This window comes from Panthera pardus, unplaced genomic scaffold (genome assembly GCF_024362965.1).
Source record: "Panthera pardus isolate Hobbes unplaced genomic scaffold, ASM2436296v1 HiC_scaffold_16, whole genome shotgun sequence".
Classification (NCBI taxonomy): domain Eukaryota; kingdom Metazoa; phylum Chordata; class Mammalia; order Carnivora; family Felidae; genus Panthera; species Panthera pardus.
In genome coordinates, this window is record NW_026526721.1 from 94897850 (window position 1) to 94914173 (window position 16324).

At 38.4% G+C, this 16324-nt stretch overlaps 1 protein-coding gene across 8 annotated transcripts in view; it reads left to right on the plus strand.

Moving 5' to 3' along the window:
• The first annotated feature begins 254 nt into the window (after positions 1–254).
• The window catches only part of PHC3 (polyhomeotic homolog 3), an 82468-nt gene continuing 66398 nt past the window's right edge, over positions 255–16324 (plus strand). For 6 of the 8 annotated variants that reach the window (XR_002077649.2, XR_002077648.2, XM_019440543.2 and 3 more), the window contains exons 1-3: positions 3315–3480; positions 7933–8088; positions 9211–9288. Coding sequence is in view for 6 of the 8 variants with exons in the window: in XM_019440543.2 (XP_019296088.2) it covers positions 3337–3480; positions 7933–8088; positions 9211–9288 (378 nt within the window). In the remaining 2 variants the exon portion in view is untranslated. Of the gene's footprint in view, positions 321–3314; positions 3481–7932; positions 8089–9210; positions 9289–16324 lie in introns of those variants that run through there. The other 2 variants (XM_019440540.2, XM_019440542.2) reach the window with 1 other exon arrangement.

Sequence of the window (16324 nt, forward strand, 5' to 3'; positions counted from 1 at the left end):
TTTTAGATGTTCTTAAAAATTTTAAGTTAACTGTCCAAGCAGAACTTTTTAGATCTTGGTTACAGACCCCTCCGTAAGAAGATGACCATCGGCAAGAGAAAGGGAGGGATTGGAGGGGAGATAGTGGCAGCTAAATTGGAGAAACCTGGTCATTTCCCCGAGCGAACAAGGCCTCAGGTGGGAGGGGGGATTGGAAGACGAGAACGCCACGTGACCTTGGGGGGCCCCCGGGCTGAGTCGACCCCGCCCCTCCGCTCGCCGCCGGGGGGCGCATGCGCAGCCCGTGTTAGTGATGGAGGAGAGAAGATGGCGGAAGCGGAGTGAGTGACTTGCTGGTGACTGATGTCGTAACCGGGGGGCGAGTGGGGCAGCGACATGTCCCCTGAGGGGAAAGCTCAAGGCTCTTTGGAGGGCAGTGCAGGGAAAGGGAGACCCAGGAGTTCCTTATCTTGCTTGGAGGAGCCCGCTTGGCCCATATAGGGGGGCGGAGGCCAACTGTAAGGGTCTAGTTACCTCCAGGCGGGAGCGCCCCTTCCGCCGTGTGATCCCGAATCGGCAGGGCCCTGCTGGCAGAGTCACCCCAGGGACCCCGACCGCTGGGGTCTTCCGGGAGGTGGGCCCCAGCGGGCCCCTCAAGCGCTGTCATCCCTGCAAGTGGGCCCCGCGGGCAGCCTCGTCACGGATGCCCGCTCCAGGGGCCCGCGGAGGCTGGGTAGGGTTGGGCGGGCACTGCCGGGCCTCCTTAGCGCTCCCCCCCTTCCCGCCCCGGCGTCACCCCACTCCTCCTCGGAGGGAGAACCTGAGACGAGGCTGCTCACCGCCCTCCCCCAGGAGGCGTGGAGAAGGTGTCCTAGCGCGGGCCTTATCGCGGCGGGGGCTCCTGCGGGTCTGGCCAGGCTGAAACACCCCGGAAAGAAAGACCTTATTTCCCCTGGGTCTCTGGCTGCAGTGTTGACGCCTGCCTTAGAGAGCCATGTTCTTGTGCGGTGGTGTGGTGTGATGATGTTCTTAGTTAGCTACTCAAACTTCGTGTTTCCTGGGTAGGCCTCTTGTGCACCACGACTGCCAGCTGTATTTTGCAGACAGTACTACGCACAGACGGTGGAGTTAGTAAAATTGTTTTTTTGTGCCAGGTCTCCAAATGTGATACAATGGTTTGGTCCTTCCTGTTCACTGATGTTTAGATTTGGGCCTAGAATTTGGATTATCTGCGACCATCTTTGGTTTGTTAGTGAACGAACTTACCATGGGGTTTCAGTTTGAGGACGTGGTTGTGCAGAATAGCTGTCTGAAAGGACCAGAATTTAAGCTGGCTTTTTGCATATCACTGCTACATGGGTAAGAGTTTTGACAGCCAGCAATTTGGCAAAAAGTTTACCTTGTCTACCACTAAATCTGTATGATTTGAACGTATGATTTGATGATTGGAAAGCAGTTTGAAAAAGTATAAAAAAAAAAACCATAGAGAAGCATAAAGATGTGAGTCATTTACTAATCAAAAAACTGAAGTCAGCTGTTTTCCTCTACTATTTTCCTTTCACTTCCTTTTATTAAATTGAGGTTTTTTGTTTTTTTGTTTTTTTACTTTTAATTCCTTGGACAGCCTATAAATACTATTTGCATAAATGGTGTAAAGAACAAAGAAAATTTGTACGTAAAGGGACACCATATGGGAATAGTGTGTGTATGCACAATTAGTGCCAAATTCCTTTGTCTTTTCATGAAGTAGAAAGTGTTCTTGCTACATTCTTGTCAATGATGCTGATGTGATGTGTGGCAGATTTTGCTTCTCAGAAGAAAAGATTGGATAAGAAAGACAGATAAAATCCGTAGATTCTCAAGTGTGCTTTTCACCATTCTGGTGCATTTCTAAGTTTTACTTTCTAACAATATTGAGGCCCTCAGATTTGACTTAAAATGTTGTTTGAATTTATTCAGTTGTAGATTCAGTGTTAAGTGGGGTTTTATACCACAACAATGAAGTGAGTTTGAAGGAATCAGAAAGTCTGGTACAAAAATGTCCTTTACTGTCCATACATGAGGAAAGTAACATAATTACAGTTTTTCAAAATTTGGAGCAGTTCTTTATGAAAGGAGGTTTTTGGAAGGAAGTGAGGAAATTGTTGTCAGCTGCTCTGTTTTCCAGGAGTAATCTGCTTATAAGTATAACCAGAGTTATTAGGTGTAGTGTGGACAGTGTTGTAGACTAGGGGAAAAGCCGCTGTGAGTTAATAAAAACTTACTATTTTTACTTTTAAAAAAATGTTTATTTTTGAGAGAGAGCATGAGTGGGGAGGGAGAAAGAGGATCTGAAGCAGGCTCTGTGCTGACAGCAGAGAGCCCAATGCGGGGTTTGAAATCACGAACCTGAAGCAAAGTCGGACACTTAGCCGATGGAGCCACCCAGGCGCCCCTACTTTTTTTTTTTTTTTTTTTTAATGTAAGCTCTGTGCCCAGTGTGGACCTTGAATTCACCACAACCCTGAGATCAAGAGTTGTGTGCTCTACCCATTGAGCCAGCCAGGTGCCCCTTGGAGGCCCACATCACGTGTAGAGATTACTTAAAAAATAAAATCTTTTTTTTTTTTTAATGTTTTTATTTATTTTTGAGACAGAGAGAGTCAGAGCATGAGCAAGGGAGGGGCAGAGAGAGAGGGAGACACAGAATCCGAAGCAGGCTCCAGGCTCTGAGCTGTCAGCACAGAGCCCGACGCGGGGCTCGAACTCACGGACTGCGAGATCATGACCTGAGCCGAAGTCGGATGCTTAACTGACTGAGCCACCCAGGCGCCCCCAAAAATAAAATCTTAAATTATTTTTAAAATTAATAAGAGAACATTTTAAAAGCAGAGTGTATATGGTAACCAGAAATAAGCTAATGAACACAAATGCTTAGGCATCCTATTTTAATAGTTAAGAATGACTTTGGTCAAAAGAAAGTAAAGAAATATTTTAAATTCTGATGTTGCTTTAGTATTTATTTTTTAGGTATAGTATTCTTTTATAAACTTGTTTCGGTTTCACTCATCTTTCAATAATGAAAAGATAAACTTTAGGCCAGGATTTATTTAAGTTGCATATCCTGAATTATTTGAACTCAAATTTAGAAGGTATTAACTATCAAATATGCTATATATTTGTGAAGTGCTTTTCCTTCCTAAGTGTTTATGGTGACTGTATGCTATCTCTGCTATTATGAGGGTTGTCTTAAAAATTTAGATTGTTGCTGATTATTTCTTTGAAATAATTAAATACTCTTTAAAGCCTGTAACACAGTGCTTTTGCCGACACAAACCCTTTGTGTTACCTGACAGATTCAAGGACCACAGTACAGCTATGGATAGTGAAGCAAACCCTGGCACATCTTCTGTGTCGACAACAGCCAGTAGTACCACCACCACAACTATCACCACTTCCTCCTCTCGAATGCAGCAGCCACAGATCTCTGTCTACAGTGGCTCAGACCGACACGCTGTACAGGTATTTCAGTTATAATGACGGGTGGGCTAAGACTTAGGATGCCGTTATTTTTCTCTTAAGCGGGGTGAACCTGTTGTTTTACGTCCTCAAATGAGTCACATGATATTTTCTAAATGAGTGCAGTTAGAATAGTTAATATCTGAAACAATCAAAAGTTATTCAATAATCCTTCTATTGAAAGGGCTTACATTTGGCAGCATGTGGCTTATAAAACCATATGTCAAGAAAATTATAATTGGAAGGTCTCTAGGTGGCTGCTACAATGTGGAGACACTCAGCCTACAGCCAAAATATACAGAATGGATCTAGGCTTTTCTAGGTTCTTTTATATTTGAAACCAAAATATAGACTTAGGAAGATCTGTTCAGGTCTGTGGATGTGTTAAGAGGTTTATTTTATTTTTTTTTCTTTTAATATTTTTTAATCTTTATTTTTGAGAGAGAGACAGCATGTGAGCAGGGGAAGAGCAGAGAGAGAGAGGGAGACACAGAATCTGAAGCAGGCTCCAGGCTCTGAGCTGTCAGCACAGAGCCTGACGTGGGGCTCGAACTCACGAATTGTGAGATCATGACCTGAGCCGAAGTCGGACGCTCAACCGACTGAGCCACCCAGGTGCCCCTATTTTATTTCATTTTATTTATTTATTTATTTTTTTGAAGATTTTTTTTTTAATGTTTATTTTTGAGAGACAGAGTGCAAGTGGGGGAGGGGCAGAGAGAGAAGGAGACACAGAATCCGAAGCAGGCTCCAGGATCCGAGCTGTCAGTATAGAGCCTGATGCAGGGCTCGAACCCACGAGCCACGAGATCATGACCTGAGCCAAAGTCACACGCCCAACCAACTGAGCCACTTAGGTGCCCCTAGAGGTTCATTTTAAAATTTTTTTTTTTTTTTTTTTTTTTTTTAACGTTTATTTATTTTTGAGACAGAGAGAGACAGAGCATGAACGGGGGAGGGTCAGAGAGAGAGGGAGACACAGAATCGGAAGCAGGCTCCAGGCTCCGAGCCATCAGCCCAGAGCCCGACGCGGGGCTCGAACTCACGGACCATGAGATCGTGACCTGAGCTGAAGTCGGAGGCTTAACCGACTGAGCCACCCAGGCGCCCCTAGAGGTTCATTTTAAACTCAAGTGGCTTAAGAACCTAAGCAGAAGAATCATTTAAAGTTCTTAGGGGCAGAGGAGGGAAAGGAATATTTAGGAAAAGTTTTAGTCTCTTCACTTGGTTGCAAAATTAAGTTTACTTGGTTAACTTTTATAATGAGGTTGAGGCAATATGGTATTTCATAAAAAGGGCATGGGCATTGTAGTCTGATATGCTCTTTGTTTGAATTCCATTTTCTTAATCCTTAGTAGCTATGTGTCTTGGCTGAGAGGCATGATCTCTTTGACCATCAGGAAATTGTAAAATGAGGATGAGACCACCTAGTTCCTCAGTTACTTTGATCATTAAAGGAAGCATTAAAACGGTGTGGGGCACATTATATATTCCCAATCAATAACAGTAGCTAATATTTATTGAATAATTGCTATGTGGCAAGCATTTGATGAATGCTTTACGTGGATTATCTTTTTTTTAAAGTTTATGTATTTTTGAGAGAGAGCATTAGCAGGGGAGGGGCAGAGAGAGAGAAAAGACGGAGAACTCTAAGCAGGGTCCCTGCTGACAGTGCAGAGTCTGGTATGGGGCTCAAACCCATGAGATCATGACCTGAGCTAAAAATCAAGAGTCGGACACTCAACTGACTGAGCCACCTAGGGATCCCTCTTTTTTTTTATTTTTTTATTTTTAAAGTTTATTTATTTATTTTGAGAGAGAGAGAGTGCATGCACGAGCAGGGGAGGGGGCAGAGACAGGGAGAGAGAGAAAGAATCCCAAGCAGGCTCTGAACTGCCAGTGCAAAGCCTGGAAGCAGGGCTTGAACTCATAAACTATGAGATCATGACCTTATCCAAAGTCAAGAGTCAAAGGATGTTAACCTACTGAGCCACTCAGGCATTCCTGGATTATCTCTTTTAATCCTCACCACACCTCTGTAAAGTGGATGCTGTTATCTCCCATTTTACGGATGGGAAAACGGATGTTTTAAATAGATTAACTTTTCCTAAATTCACATAGCTAGTAGATTGTCTGGTTTTAGAGTTGTGCCTTTAATCACTCTGTGAGTTTTTATGTTTCATTCTACTCTGAAAATAACTTAACCTGGTTGCGATATAGTCCTCTCTCCACTCCATTTTTCTAGATTGGATATCCCAGCATAATGGCTTTTAACTGTTGTGTTGTTTAGAATTCTGAAGTTACCATGGGGTAGAATCAGAGTTGTTGAAGATTGAGTCAGTCCAGCAAAAGTTCAAACTGGAATGAGGAATGTGTTTTTAATGTTTTTTACCTTCTTTGCGGCAAGGGATCTAGGAGAGAGTATCTAGATGTTTGAGCATGTAGTTGATGTGGTATTTTAATATGACATTTTGATCTCTAGTTTTTATCTAAGCTGAATGTGTTAATAAAAAATAAGATGTTACTGGAGAAGGATAGGTATAGGTATCTCTCACAAATAGCACTTATACTAGTTCTTATGAGGTGATAGAATTGCTTCCTCTAAAGTACAGTCAAATCAATATTCATTGAATTACCTAAGTAGTTCTTTAATACTGTCCAGCATTCTTTTCCAGTCCCATGAGTTCTCTTTACCCTTTTTGTTTCTTTAAAGATTAAAATAAGAACAATGTGTTGTACCTTTAACTTGCCTTTTAGGAGTCTCTCTTCCGTCAGTGTGTCATTGAACGATAATGAAAGACTGTGTTGGCAATAGAAGAAATGGCTACACTGACAAAAATGTGTCAAATAGATTATATTTATCTTTTATTTTAGCTTGACTTTAGTTTTGTTATGGAATTCGAAGAACATATATAGATTTACCTGACCCAAAAGGTGTACTGCTGTAATTCTAAATTGCTTAATGCTGGTCTGTCATCTCCTGAGAGGTCAAAAGCGTACATTGATATTGTGACAGGAGTCTGTAGCAGATGCAGCCAATCTGTAGTTGGAGAGATGAGATATGAATACATGAAAGTAAACAAGGAAATATGTTTCTTGGAATTTGGATAAAGAGATTCATTGCTCTGTGGTTCATGGTGTCCTGACTCAGACCTCAAGCTGTAGGATTATGGCTCAATTACTCTGTTAGTTCTGAACACTGTGGTTTGATCCTGAGAGTAGGGTTTTGTGCTGTTTCAGATCACTGTGGGGCATGGTGTGACTTTGGAATGTGGTTGCAGAGGAGAGGTCTAGTCTGACTTATGAGTTTGGACAGATCAAGGATTTTTTTCTCTTTTTTTAGAATACTTTTCTACATGTATCTATTTGTGAAGTTTCAGGCTCAGATTTTATATTTTACTAATATTCACAGTAATTAACAGTTTTTCAGGAATTTTTTTAAGTTAGAATAGTTTTTTTTATGTTGAAAGGAATCTGACATTTAAAAACATTAAAAAAACTAATAATTTAAAACAGGAAGTAGCTTTATAGTTTTACATGATTATTTATATAATACCTGCTTGTAGATTTTTTCCAGATATTTACGGAAAGTACAAATGAGAAGGTAAAAATCTCCTCAAATCTAGCTGTCTATTGGTAGTCTTTTAATGTTTTCCTGAATAGTCTTTCAAATATTTTAATATAAAATGGTATCTTACTCTATACACTATTTAATAATCTGCTTTTTTCACCAAATGATATATTTGGGAATTTTTTTTTTGTTGCTAAAAGTAGATATGTCTGTGCTGTACAATACAGGTGTATTGTGTTCCTAGGTGCTTGTGGCTATTTATATTAAAATTTAGTAAAATTAAAAACTCATTTTCTTAGTTGCATTAGCTGCATTCGTAAGTGCTCAGGAGACACATGTGGCTAGTGGCTGCTATATTGAGCAGCATTGATCTATGTTATTATTTGTAATGGCTGTAAATGCATATTCCTCTCTATACCCAAGCCCGGAATGCTACCCAGTTTTCTCTAAAACAGTACGCCAGTTTACATCCTTACTGACACTGTGAGAGTTATCTGTTTCCCCATTTAGTGGTAATATTCTTTTAAGTCAGTTATTCAGTTCTTGCTTTGGCAGCGCATACACTAAAATAAGTCAGTTATTCATCTGAAAGTTGGAAAATAGTATCTTGTTTTAATTTGTAAATTTTGACTACTAATGAGAGTGAAGATTTTTTCAGGTGCTTATTTGGCTCTTTTTTCTTTTGTGAATTGCTTCTTTTGGGTGGCTTTGATTTGTACAGATTAGCGAATCTTAGTCATATGTGACTAGGAGAGAACTATGTTAATAAACATTACCCTCAATATTAACGTAGTGAAATTTTAAACCACCGCTTGTTTTATACTTCATGGTTCAGCTTACCATTAAGATCATGATTTGACATTGGTTCAATTGACTCGTCACAGGTGATTCAGCAGGCATTGCATCGCCCCCCCAGCTCTGCTGCTCAGTACCTTCAGCAGATGTACGCTGCTCAGCAGCAGCACTTGATGCTACACACCGCAGCCCTCCAGCAGCAGCACTTAAGCAGCTCCCAGCTTCAGAGCCTTGCTGCAGTTCAGGTGAGACTTAACTGAATTCAGACTTTATGAGGTAAAGTTGGCAAAAGTTCACATTTTTTGCAGATAATTACTGAAAATAGATATATTGGGTATTATTTCGGAATTCTCAGATGTCCTGTGATTAGTTTGTCTTAAATTAATAGGCTGCCAGATAGAAGTTAATAAAAAGTGTACGGATATGTTTTATATGTTACTCGGTTGCTAGCTCCGTCCCACTTCTTTTTATCTACATTGCAGAAATACTATGCTAGTGTCATGGTTTTGTGGGTGATAAAATTCTGGGTACAACAGTGAATACTTAGGGTTACAGGAATTGTATTTACATTTCAGTGAAAAAAATTTTAATATAAGTAATTTACATTCATTTAAAAAAATCAAGCAGTATAAAATTGTTTATAAGAGGTAAAGTGGAGGTGTTCATTTTCTAGACCCACTGCTGTTTTTCATTCTTCACAGGTGGCTGCTGTTCAGTATATATTCCTCCAGAAATTTTCTGTATAAAAATATATATACATGCACCTTTCTTGTATCTAGTCATAACTTCCTAGTGATAACGGGATATTTTTATAATTAAATGCTTGCTTTAAAAAAGATTTTCATTCTTATTCTGTTTATTTAAATAAGACTGTATGTGAAGATTTAATCTTAAATATTCTTATGAGAGGAGGATCTCAGTTGATTGAACCTGAAAAAGGTTTATTTCTGTTAGGAACACAGCTCTTGCATCTTCTTCGTAGTATGATTTTAAATAACTTCATATTCATGATACAAGTTAGGAAACTGAAACCCACTGGCACTTGATGTGGCTCCATTTTCTTTTTCATAACGTTGGAGTGGTGATTCCACTTGAAAGAAGACAGAGACTTGTAGAGTGAAACTGACAATGAGTGCAGCTCTTAAAATAAGATTAGCCTTTGGGTCCTTCGTTTTCGTTATTCAGCTTTTTCCTTTTTTTCTGAAGCTGTTGGGCCAAAGCTTAATCTGTGTTGACTGTGAATTGAATTTTGCATTGGTTCATACCTAGATGTTTTAACTTTTATTGTGATTTTTTGGTATCTTGGTGCCAGAAAGTTTTTAACTTCAGATTTTTATAGACATATTATAAAGATCTTATTATTTTAGGCAAGTTTGTCCAGTGGAAGACCATCTACATCCCCCACAGGAAGTGTCACACAACAGTCAAGTATGTCCCAGACATCTGTAAGTGCCCTAAATTTTTTCCTGGATTTAAAAATGTTAATTACTGCTTTCCAAAAGTGAACTTAATATTTACAAAGTTGCTGTTGTATATTTGTTGATTGATACTTAAGTGATAAGTGCGTAGAAATAGAAATGATAAGTTTCAAGAATTCAGAGCTAATGTTAAGCTTCTGAAAACCTGAGTTTTTTTTTTTAATAAATTTTTTTTTAATGTTTGTTTATTTTTGAGAGAGAATGAGCAGGGGAGGAGCAGAGAGAGAGAGAGGGACACACAGAATCCAAAGCAAGCCCCAGGCTCCTAGCTGTCAGCACAGAGCCTGACACAGGGGTCGAACTCACAAACTGCGAGATCATGACCAGAGCTGAAGTAGGACACTTAATTGACAGAGCCACCCAGGCGCCGTGAAAATCTGAGTCTTAAAAAAAAAATGTTTTTGTATTATTTCTTATATATGTTTTCCTGCTGATTTTTCTCAGATTTTATGTGATTCAGAATTATGGCAGTTTTCAGTATGTATTGAAAGCCTGAAATGTACAATGCAGGAGTATTAGGCCATGTATTCCCTGCAATATACTAAAGAATGTCAACCCTTGGTAGACATCTAAATGTTTCTAGCTTTTTTTGGACACTTCACATTTTAGAAATTAATACTTTTCAGCTTATGCTTACTTGACTTATCTTGGCCAATTTACAAGTATCCATTCAAGATAATGTAACTTTAAAAAAAATTTTTTTTTGAAGTTTATTTTTATTTTGAGAGAGCGAGAGAGCGCAAGCAGGGGAGAGGGCAGAGAGAGTGGAAGAGAGAGAATCCCAAGCAGGCATGCACTGTCAGCACAGAACCTGATGCGGGACTCAATCTCACGAACTGTGAGATCATGACCTGAGCCAAAATCAAGAGTTGGACGCTTAAATGACTGAGCCACCCAGCACCCTAAGATAACGTAATTTATTTTGAGAAAGGAGTAAATCTGATTTGCTATATTGCACATATATAGAAATTGTGCAGTTTCCCAGTTAAAAGAAATTTATAGGCATGTAATATTTTTTTATCTTGATAGAATTTCACATTGTAAGCATATTGAAAATTTCTATATACTTTTTACTCAGATTCACCATTGTTAGCATTTGGTTCATTGCTTTATCATTCATTCTTTCTCTCTACATATATACGTGTAGACAGACATCTTTTTCTGAACCATTTGCAGGTTAGTTGAGACATGTTCCTTTATTCTTAAATACTTCAATATGTATTTCCTATGAACAAAGTTGTTCTTTTACAAAACCACATGAGAATGGTCAGATGCAGGAAATTTAACAGTGTAGTCCATATTCACATTTCGTTAGTTCCAGATTGCTCTGTCTCCTCCACTGTAGACGTTATGGACCAGATAACTTTTTGCTGTGTGTGTAGGGGGGCTATCCTGTGCACTGTTTGGGTCCTTAGCAGCATTCCTAGCTTCTACCCACTAGATACTAGTAGGCCCTCCTCATTGCCACAGTGTGACAACCAAAAATGTCTCTAGGCACTGGCAGATGTTTCCTGGAAGGCAAAACTGCCCCTGGTTGAGAACCATTGAGTTAACCTAATAATATCCTTTCTAACTAATTTTTCCTGATCCAAGATGATAATACTCTGATACTTTGTAAAATCGACTGCAGTAGAGTTTAGTTGTAGATTGCTAAGGAATTGCAGATAACTTGTACTGTATTTCTTTAGCTAGGGGTATGGTCTTTGCTGACTAAGTACGTATATAGGAGCATATGATTATTTTTATGGCTACTGACATTTTTAATTTAAAAATCCTATTTTTGGCATGGAAGTATCCTGGAACATGAATAAAATTAGTTAAATCTCACTTCGTGAGATCAAGCCCTGCATCAGGCTCTGTGCTGGCAGTGCATACCTACTTGGGATTCTCTCTCTCTCTCTCTCTCTCTCTCTCTCTGGCCCCTCCCCTCTTTGTCTCAAAATAAATAAATAAACTTAAAAAAAAAAAAGATGTTACTTATGACTTGTAAACAGACTGAAAAAGAAAAATTTAAGCAATGTAATCTAGCCCTAAGCCTTAATACTATAATTATGGTTATTGATGCCGATGTGTCTTTAATTAATACATTGGTAGTTAAGGCAAGCACTGTAAACATTTGTGAGCTGGTTAAAAAAAATTATGGGCAAATTTTTTTATTCTTTGAAATACTGGAATATCATAAATATCAAAGAGAGATTTTCAAATTATTAAAAGGTATCCTTTTAAACTATTTTTCTCTCATGAATTTATGTATGTGACTTTCACAGAAATTCTGATTCCAGTGATTGTATTTATTTTTTTATGACATTATTAGTGCTGCTTGTCATAAACCAGGCAGGCTTGTATGTATGATAAAACATGCCAGAACCTGTGATTGGTTGGTGGGGGGAAAGAGGTAAGCATGGAGAGCAGATGTCCAGGAAAATAAAAAAAAAATACACTGCATTTGTTTTATTTTATATCCCAGTTGAGCAGTAGCTCAAGTGAGTTGACTAGCTATCCAAATTATGATACCCAAGGTAGCTTAGTAAGTATGGGTCAGTCTCCAAAAGAGGGAAAGAGTGGTAGCAGAAATCTCTAGGTAGTGATACTAATGAGCCATGTCAGGTGGCAGTCTAGAAACTTTTCACAGTTTTTGGTTATTTCAAGGTAGGATTCCAGATCAACAGTGAAATCCCACCGGGAAGGGTCCAGCCTCCAGTAGGAGAAAGGGCTAGAAGGTAGGTTGTCAAGTCATCAGCCAGACCCATAGACTTGGATTTAGAGTAGGAGTGGGATCCCAATGGAGAAATAGAATATTATTAAACAACGGAGTCAAAATCCAGTCATTGTGATTTAGGGTTGAAACTGTGGAGAAGGCTGTTGTTAATTGAATATATAGGTAATCAGTGGGTGCCAGCATCCTCTTCTTTCCAAACCTCATTAAAACAGACTAATTCTAGACTTTGATCAGTAGTGAGAGTGGTGATTTTATGATTGTTTGGTTTTAAATGTAGTTGGGACTGAGTGTTCAAGTTGATGCCTTTGTACTTTAACTGAATTGGACTTAGATTTAGTTAAATTTGATTTGCCAAAATGAAATCCAAACCAATTAAAAACTCTGCTGCAAAAAAAAGCAACAAAGTTAAAAACCAACAGAATGATTAAAAATATATTAGTACCTTGTAGATTAACCAGCTGATATTTGTTAAATAACAAGGATTCATTTATAATTGTAAGGTAAACAATGAGAATTCACAAAAGACCTGTATTGGTAATTTTCAAAGAAAAATTTCTGGCTTCTCAATATATGAAAATGTATTTACTGTATTAGTAACAAAGAAGTGTATGTAAAAACAAGGACATCTCTTAAATCAGAAAACAAGGAACAACATTGAGTCAATACCCATTATTGGCAAGGATGTGAGAAAGTAGGTATACTCATACACTATAAGTGGGAATGTATTTGGTACAACCTTTTTGAAAGATTATTTGTCAATGTGTATGAAAATTTCAACTATGCGTTCCCTTTCACTTACTGTTATTTTTAGTGACGTCATTTACTAAAAATGACAGATAATTATGACATAGATAATCATGCAGAAATGACATAATTATACAACTATGCATGGTTTATAATCGTGAAAAATTATAAACAATATAAATAAGTGCCCATTAATTAAAGATTAAACAAATTATAGTTAATTCGTACAGTGGAATACTATAGCTAAAAAATATGTGTGTATACAGAGACTTACATTTTCATTAGGCATTAAGTGAAAAAAGCAAAAAGTTATAGTATGATCTCATTAACTTATATTTAGGTTATTCTGTTTTTCAGTTCTAAAATTTCCATGTGATTCTTATTTGTATCTTCTATTTGCTGAGAGTTTTTCCATTCAAGTGGGCTCACATTGCTTGTTCAAAACTTTTTTATGATGACTGCTTTAAAATCTGCCAGATAATTTTATCTTTCATCTTGATGTTGGCATCTACTTATTGTCTTTTGTATTCAGCTTAGGTCTTTCTGGTTCTTAGTTTGATGAGTGATTTTTGATTGAAACCTCAATATTTTGAGTATTATGAGTGTATCATATTTAAACTTTGTGTTTTGGCTAGCTTCTGAAAGGGAATGTGTGCCACCTCCTTACTATCGTCTGAGGGTAGAAAGTCCAGGTTACCCATTTGATCTCTATTGACACTCATAATTGCTGAGTGGTGGTGAGAGTCCTGGCTGGAGGGAGCGAGGGGAGTAAGAGTACCTGTTACTGCTCCACTGATACTGCAGGGACAGGGTGGGTTGGTGGTGGTAAGTCTGTTACTGCCTGGCTGGGATGAAAGTCCTGCCTCTCTACCTTGTTTTCTCTGAAGCATATCCATTGGAAGGATTAGGAGAATTGGGGTACCTCATTACATCCTGGTGTAGGTGGAAGTTTTTGCTGGTGTGGGTGGGCCAGAGTGTTTTCTGTGGTGTTTGGCTAGAGTAGAGCAGTTGTCTAAAAGTTTTCCATGTTGTAGATAGCCTCTTTCTTGGTCTTTCGGCTGGAAAGAACAGGCTGCTTTTGGGGCTTTTTTTGTTTGTACCCATTTGTATTTCTGGGTTACTGACTACTTCAGCTTAAAATTTTGGGTTCTATAAGACAAAAAGAAAACCCAGGGACCTCACAACAACATGTTTCAGTGGGTTCTGAGGTCCTTAGCCAGTCTGCTTCTCTCCACCTCTCGGGATCTTCTTATGCTTATTTTATATGTAACATCAAAGGTTTTTAGTTTTATTTAGTGGGAGGGATACTGAAAAGTATCTCTATCTTCCTGGAAACAGAATTCCTGTCATTTAACTTACTTAAAAAAAAATCTATATATCTGCCTGACTATTCAGGAAGAAAATCTGTGATACACAACAAATTGTTAGTCATTTGTTATCTCTGAGGAAGTAGATTGAAGAGCTTTATTTTAATTTTTATATTGCCTAAATAAAACACAAACGTACTCGTGTTGTTTAAGGGACATACACTACAATTGTATAAAGTAGAAGGGACATCCTGATTCAGTAGTCCCTTTGGCCCTGAAAAAATTTTGTGTCAGGCTTTCCTATTACTGTGTGTTTTTATACATGAATGTAAACAGATAGACTTATGTAGTTAATTTTATTTGTCTGTTTTAATGTAAGTGAAGTGCCATCATTCTCTATATACTTTCTCCTTTATGGGCATTTTCAGCTGGAAAGGATTATGTAGCTGAAAATTGCAATCATAAGTCTCTAAATGACTCAATAGCTGTTTGTATCTCATTCTCTTTTTCTTTGTTGTCTTTTGGTCCTGGGATCTACATTAATCTTGGGTGTTTTGATTTTCATTCACTGTACTATTTAGTCAAAAAGGGAAAACCTTGTTTGTGATAGCTTTCTACTTATGGTGCTAAACAAGATGAGATTTTGAAGCCCAGTTCTATGATTCTTTTTCATTCATACATTTCACTTATACGACACATATTTATTAGCATTCAATATGTGCCAGACCCTTTAGGTGCTGGGAGCACAGCAACACAACAGACAAATTCTCTGTCCTTGTGGAGCTAGGGATAGACAGATGGTAAGCTGGTATGTAATATGTCAGATGGTAAGTGCTATAAAGAAGAATAATGCAAGAAAGGGGAATGGGGAGAGGGAATTTGCTTTTTTAACCAGGGTGGTCAGGGAAAGCATTGCTAATAAAAATGGTATTTGAAGGAGAGTGAAGGAGGCAAACATGCTCGAGGAACAGAGAGGAGGGTAGTGTGGCTGGAGTGGAATGAGAGAGTGGGAGTGTGGTGTAGAGGTGACATTTGAGAGGTAATTGTAATCCAGTTGGGAAGAGATGATAAAACTTTTACTCACATTTAATTGCGAAGCAATTGGAGAAAAGAGCTATTTCGGTAGGGAAGCCACATGATCTCAGACAGGTTTTAACTTAGTGGCAGTGTTAGGTTCTAGGGGGCAAAGATAGAAGCAGGGAGACCAGTTAAATGGTTTTTAATGGTTATCTGAGAGATTAGTGGCTTAGACTGTGATGGTGATAGTAAATGTGGTGAAATGTGGTTGACCAGATTCTAGATTTTTTTTTTCACCAATATTTTATTATAGAGATTTGGATATGTTTTAAAAGTAGAGCTAATAGGATGTGCTGATGGACTGAATAAAAGATGTGAGGAAATGTGAAGACTCAAGGATAACTGTAGCATTTTGGCCTGAAACTCTGGAAGGACCTGCCAAAGCAGGTGTTGGAGAAGAAAATCAGGAGTTTGGTTTTGGACATTCTGAGTTTGTGGTGGATATTAGATACCCACTTGTAGATGTTGAGTAGACATTGGATCTGTGAGTTTGGAGTTCATGTTGAGGTCTGGTGATAAGTGACGTCTTATGCATCTACCCAAAATTTGTTTATTGATGCCCTAACCCCCATGCGACTGTATTGGAAATTTTGCTATTATAAGTAAACCTGCATTGAATATTCTGTTATATATCTTGTTGACATATCTAGTTATTTTCTTTTAAGAAATTTCCTAAGAGTATACTTTTTGGGTCAGTGAGATTGTTTTTAGATCAATCTTAAAAATGTTTACTTTCCCCTAAAAATGTCTAAATCAGATTAATCATGTATCAAATGAATCCATTGTAAGTTTTTCTGAGAGAAAATTATTTGTTTATAACCAGTCATTCTCGGTGTTCTATTGCTAGTGTCCTCATCCTCTTACCTATTTTAAGAGGTACTTTATTTTATTTTTTGAAATGTTTATTTATTTTTGGGAGAGAAAGAGCACATTCACATGTGAGTGGGGCAGGAGTGGAGAGAGAGGGAGACAGAGGGTATGAAGCGGGCTCCACACTGACAGTGGAGAGCCCGGTGCGGGGCTTGAACCCATGAACTGTGCCGCCATGACCTGAGTGGAAGTGGGATGCTTAACTGAGTCACCAGGTGCCCCTGTTTTAGGAGTTACTTTAATCAAGGATTTTTTTTAATTAAAAAAATTTTTTTATTTTACATTT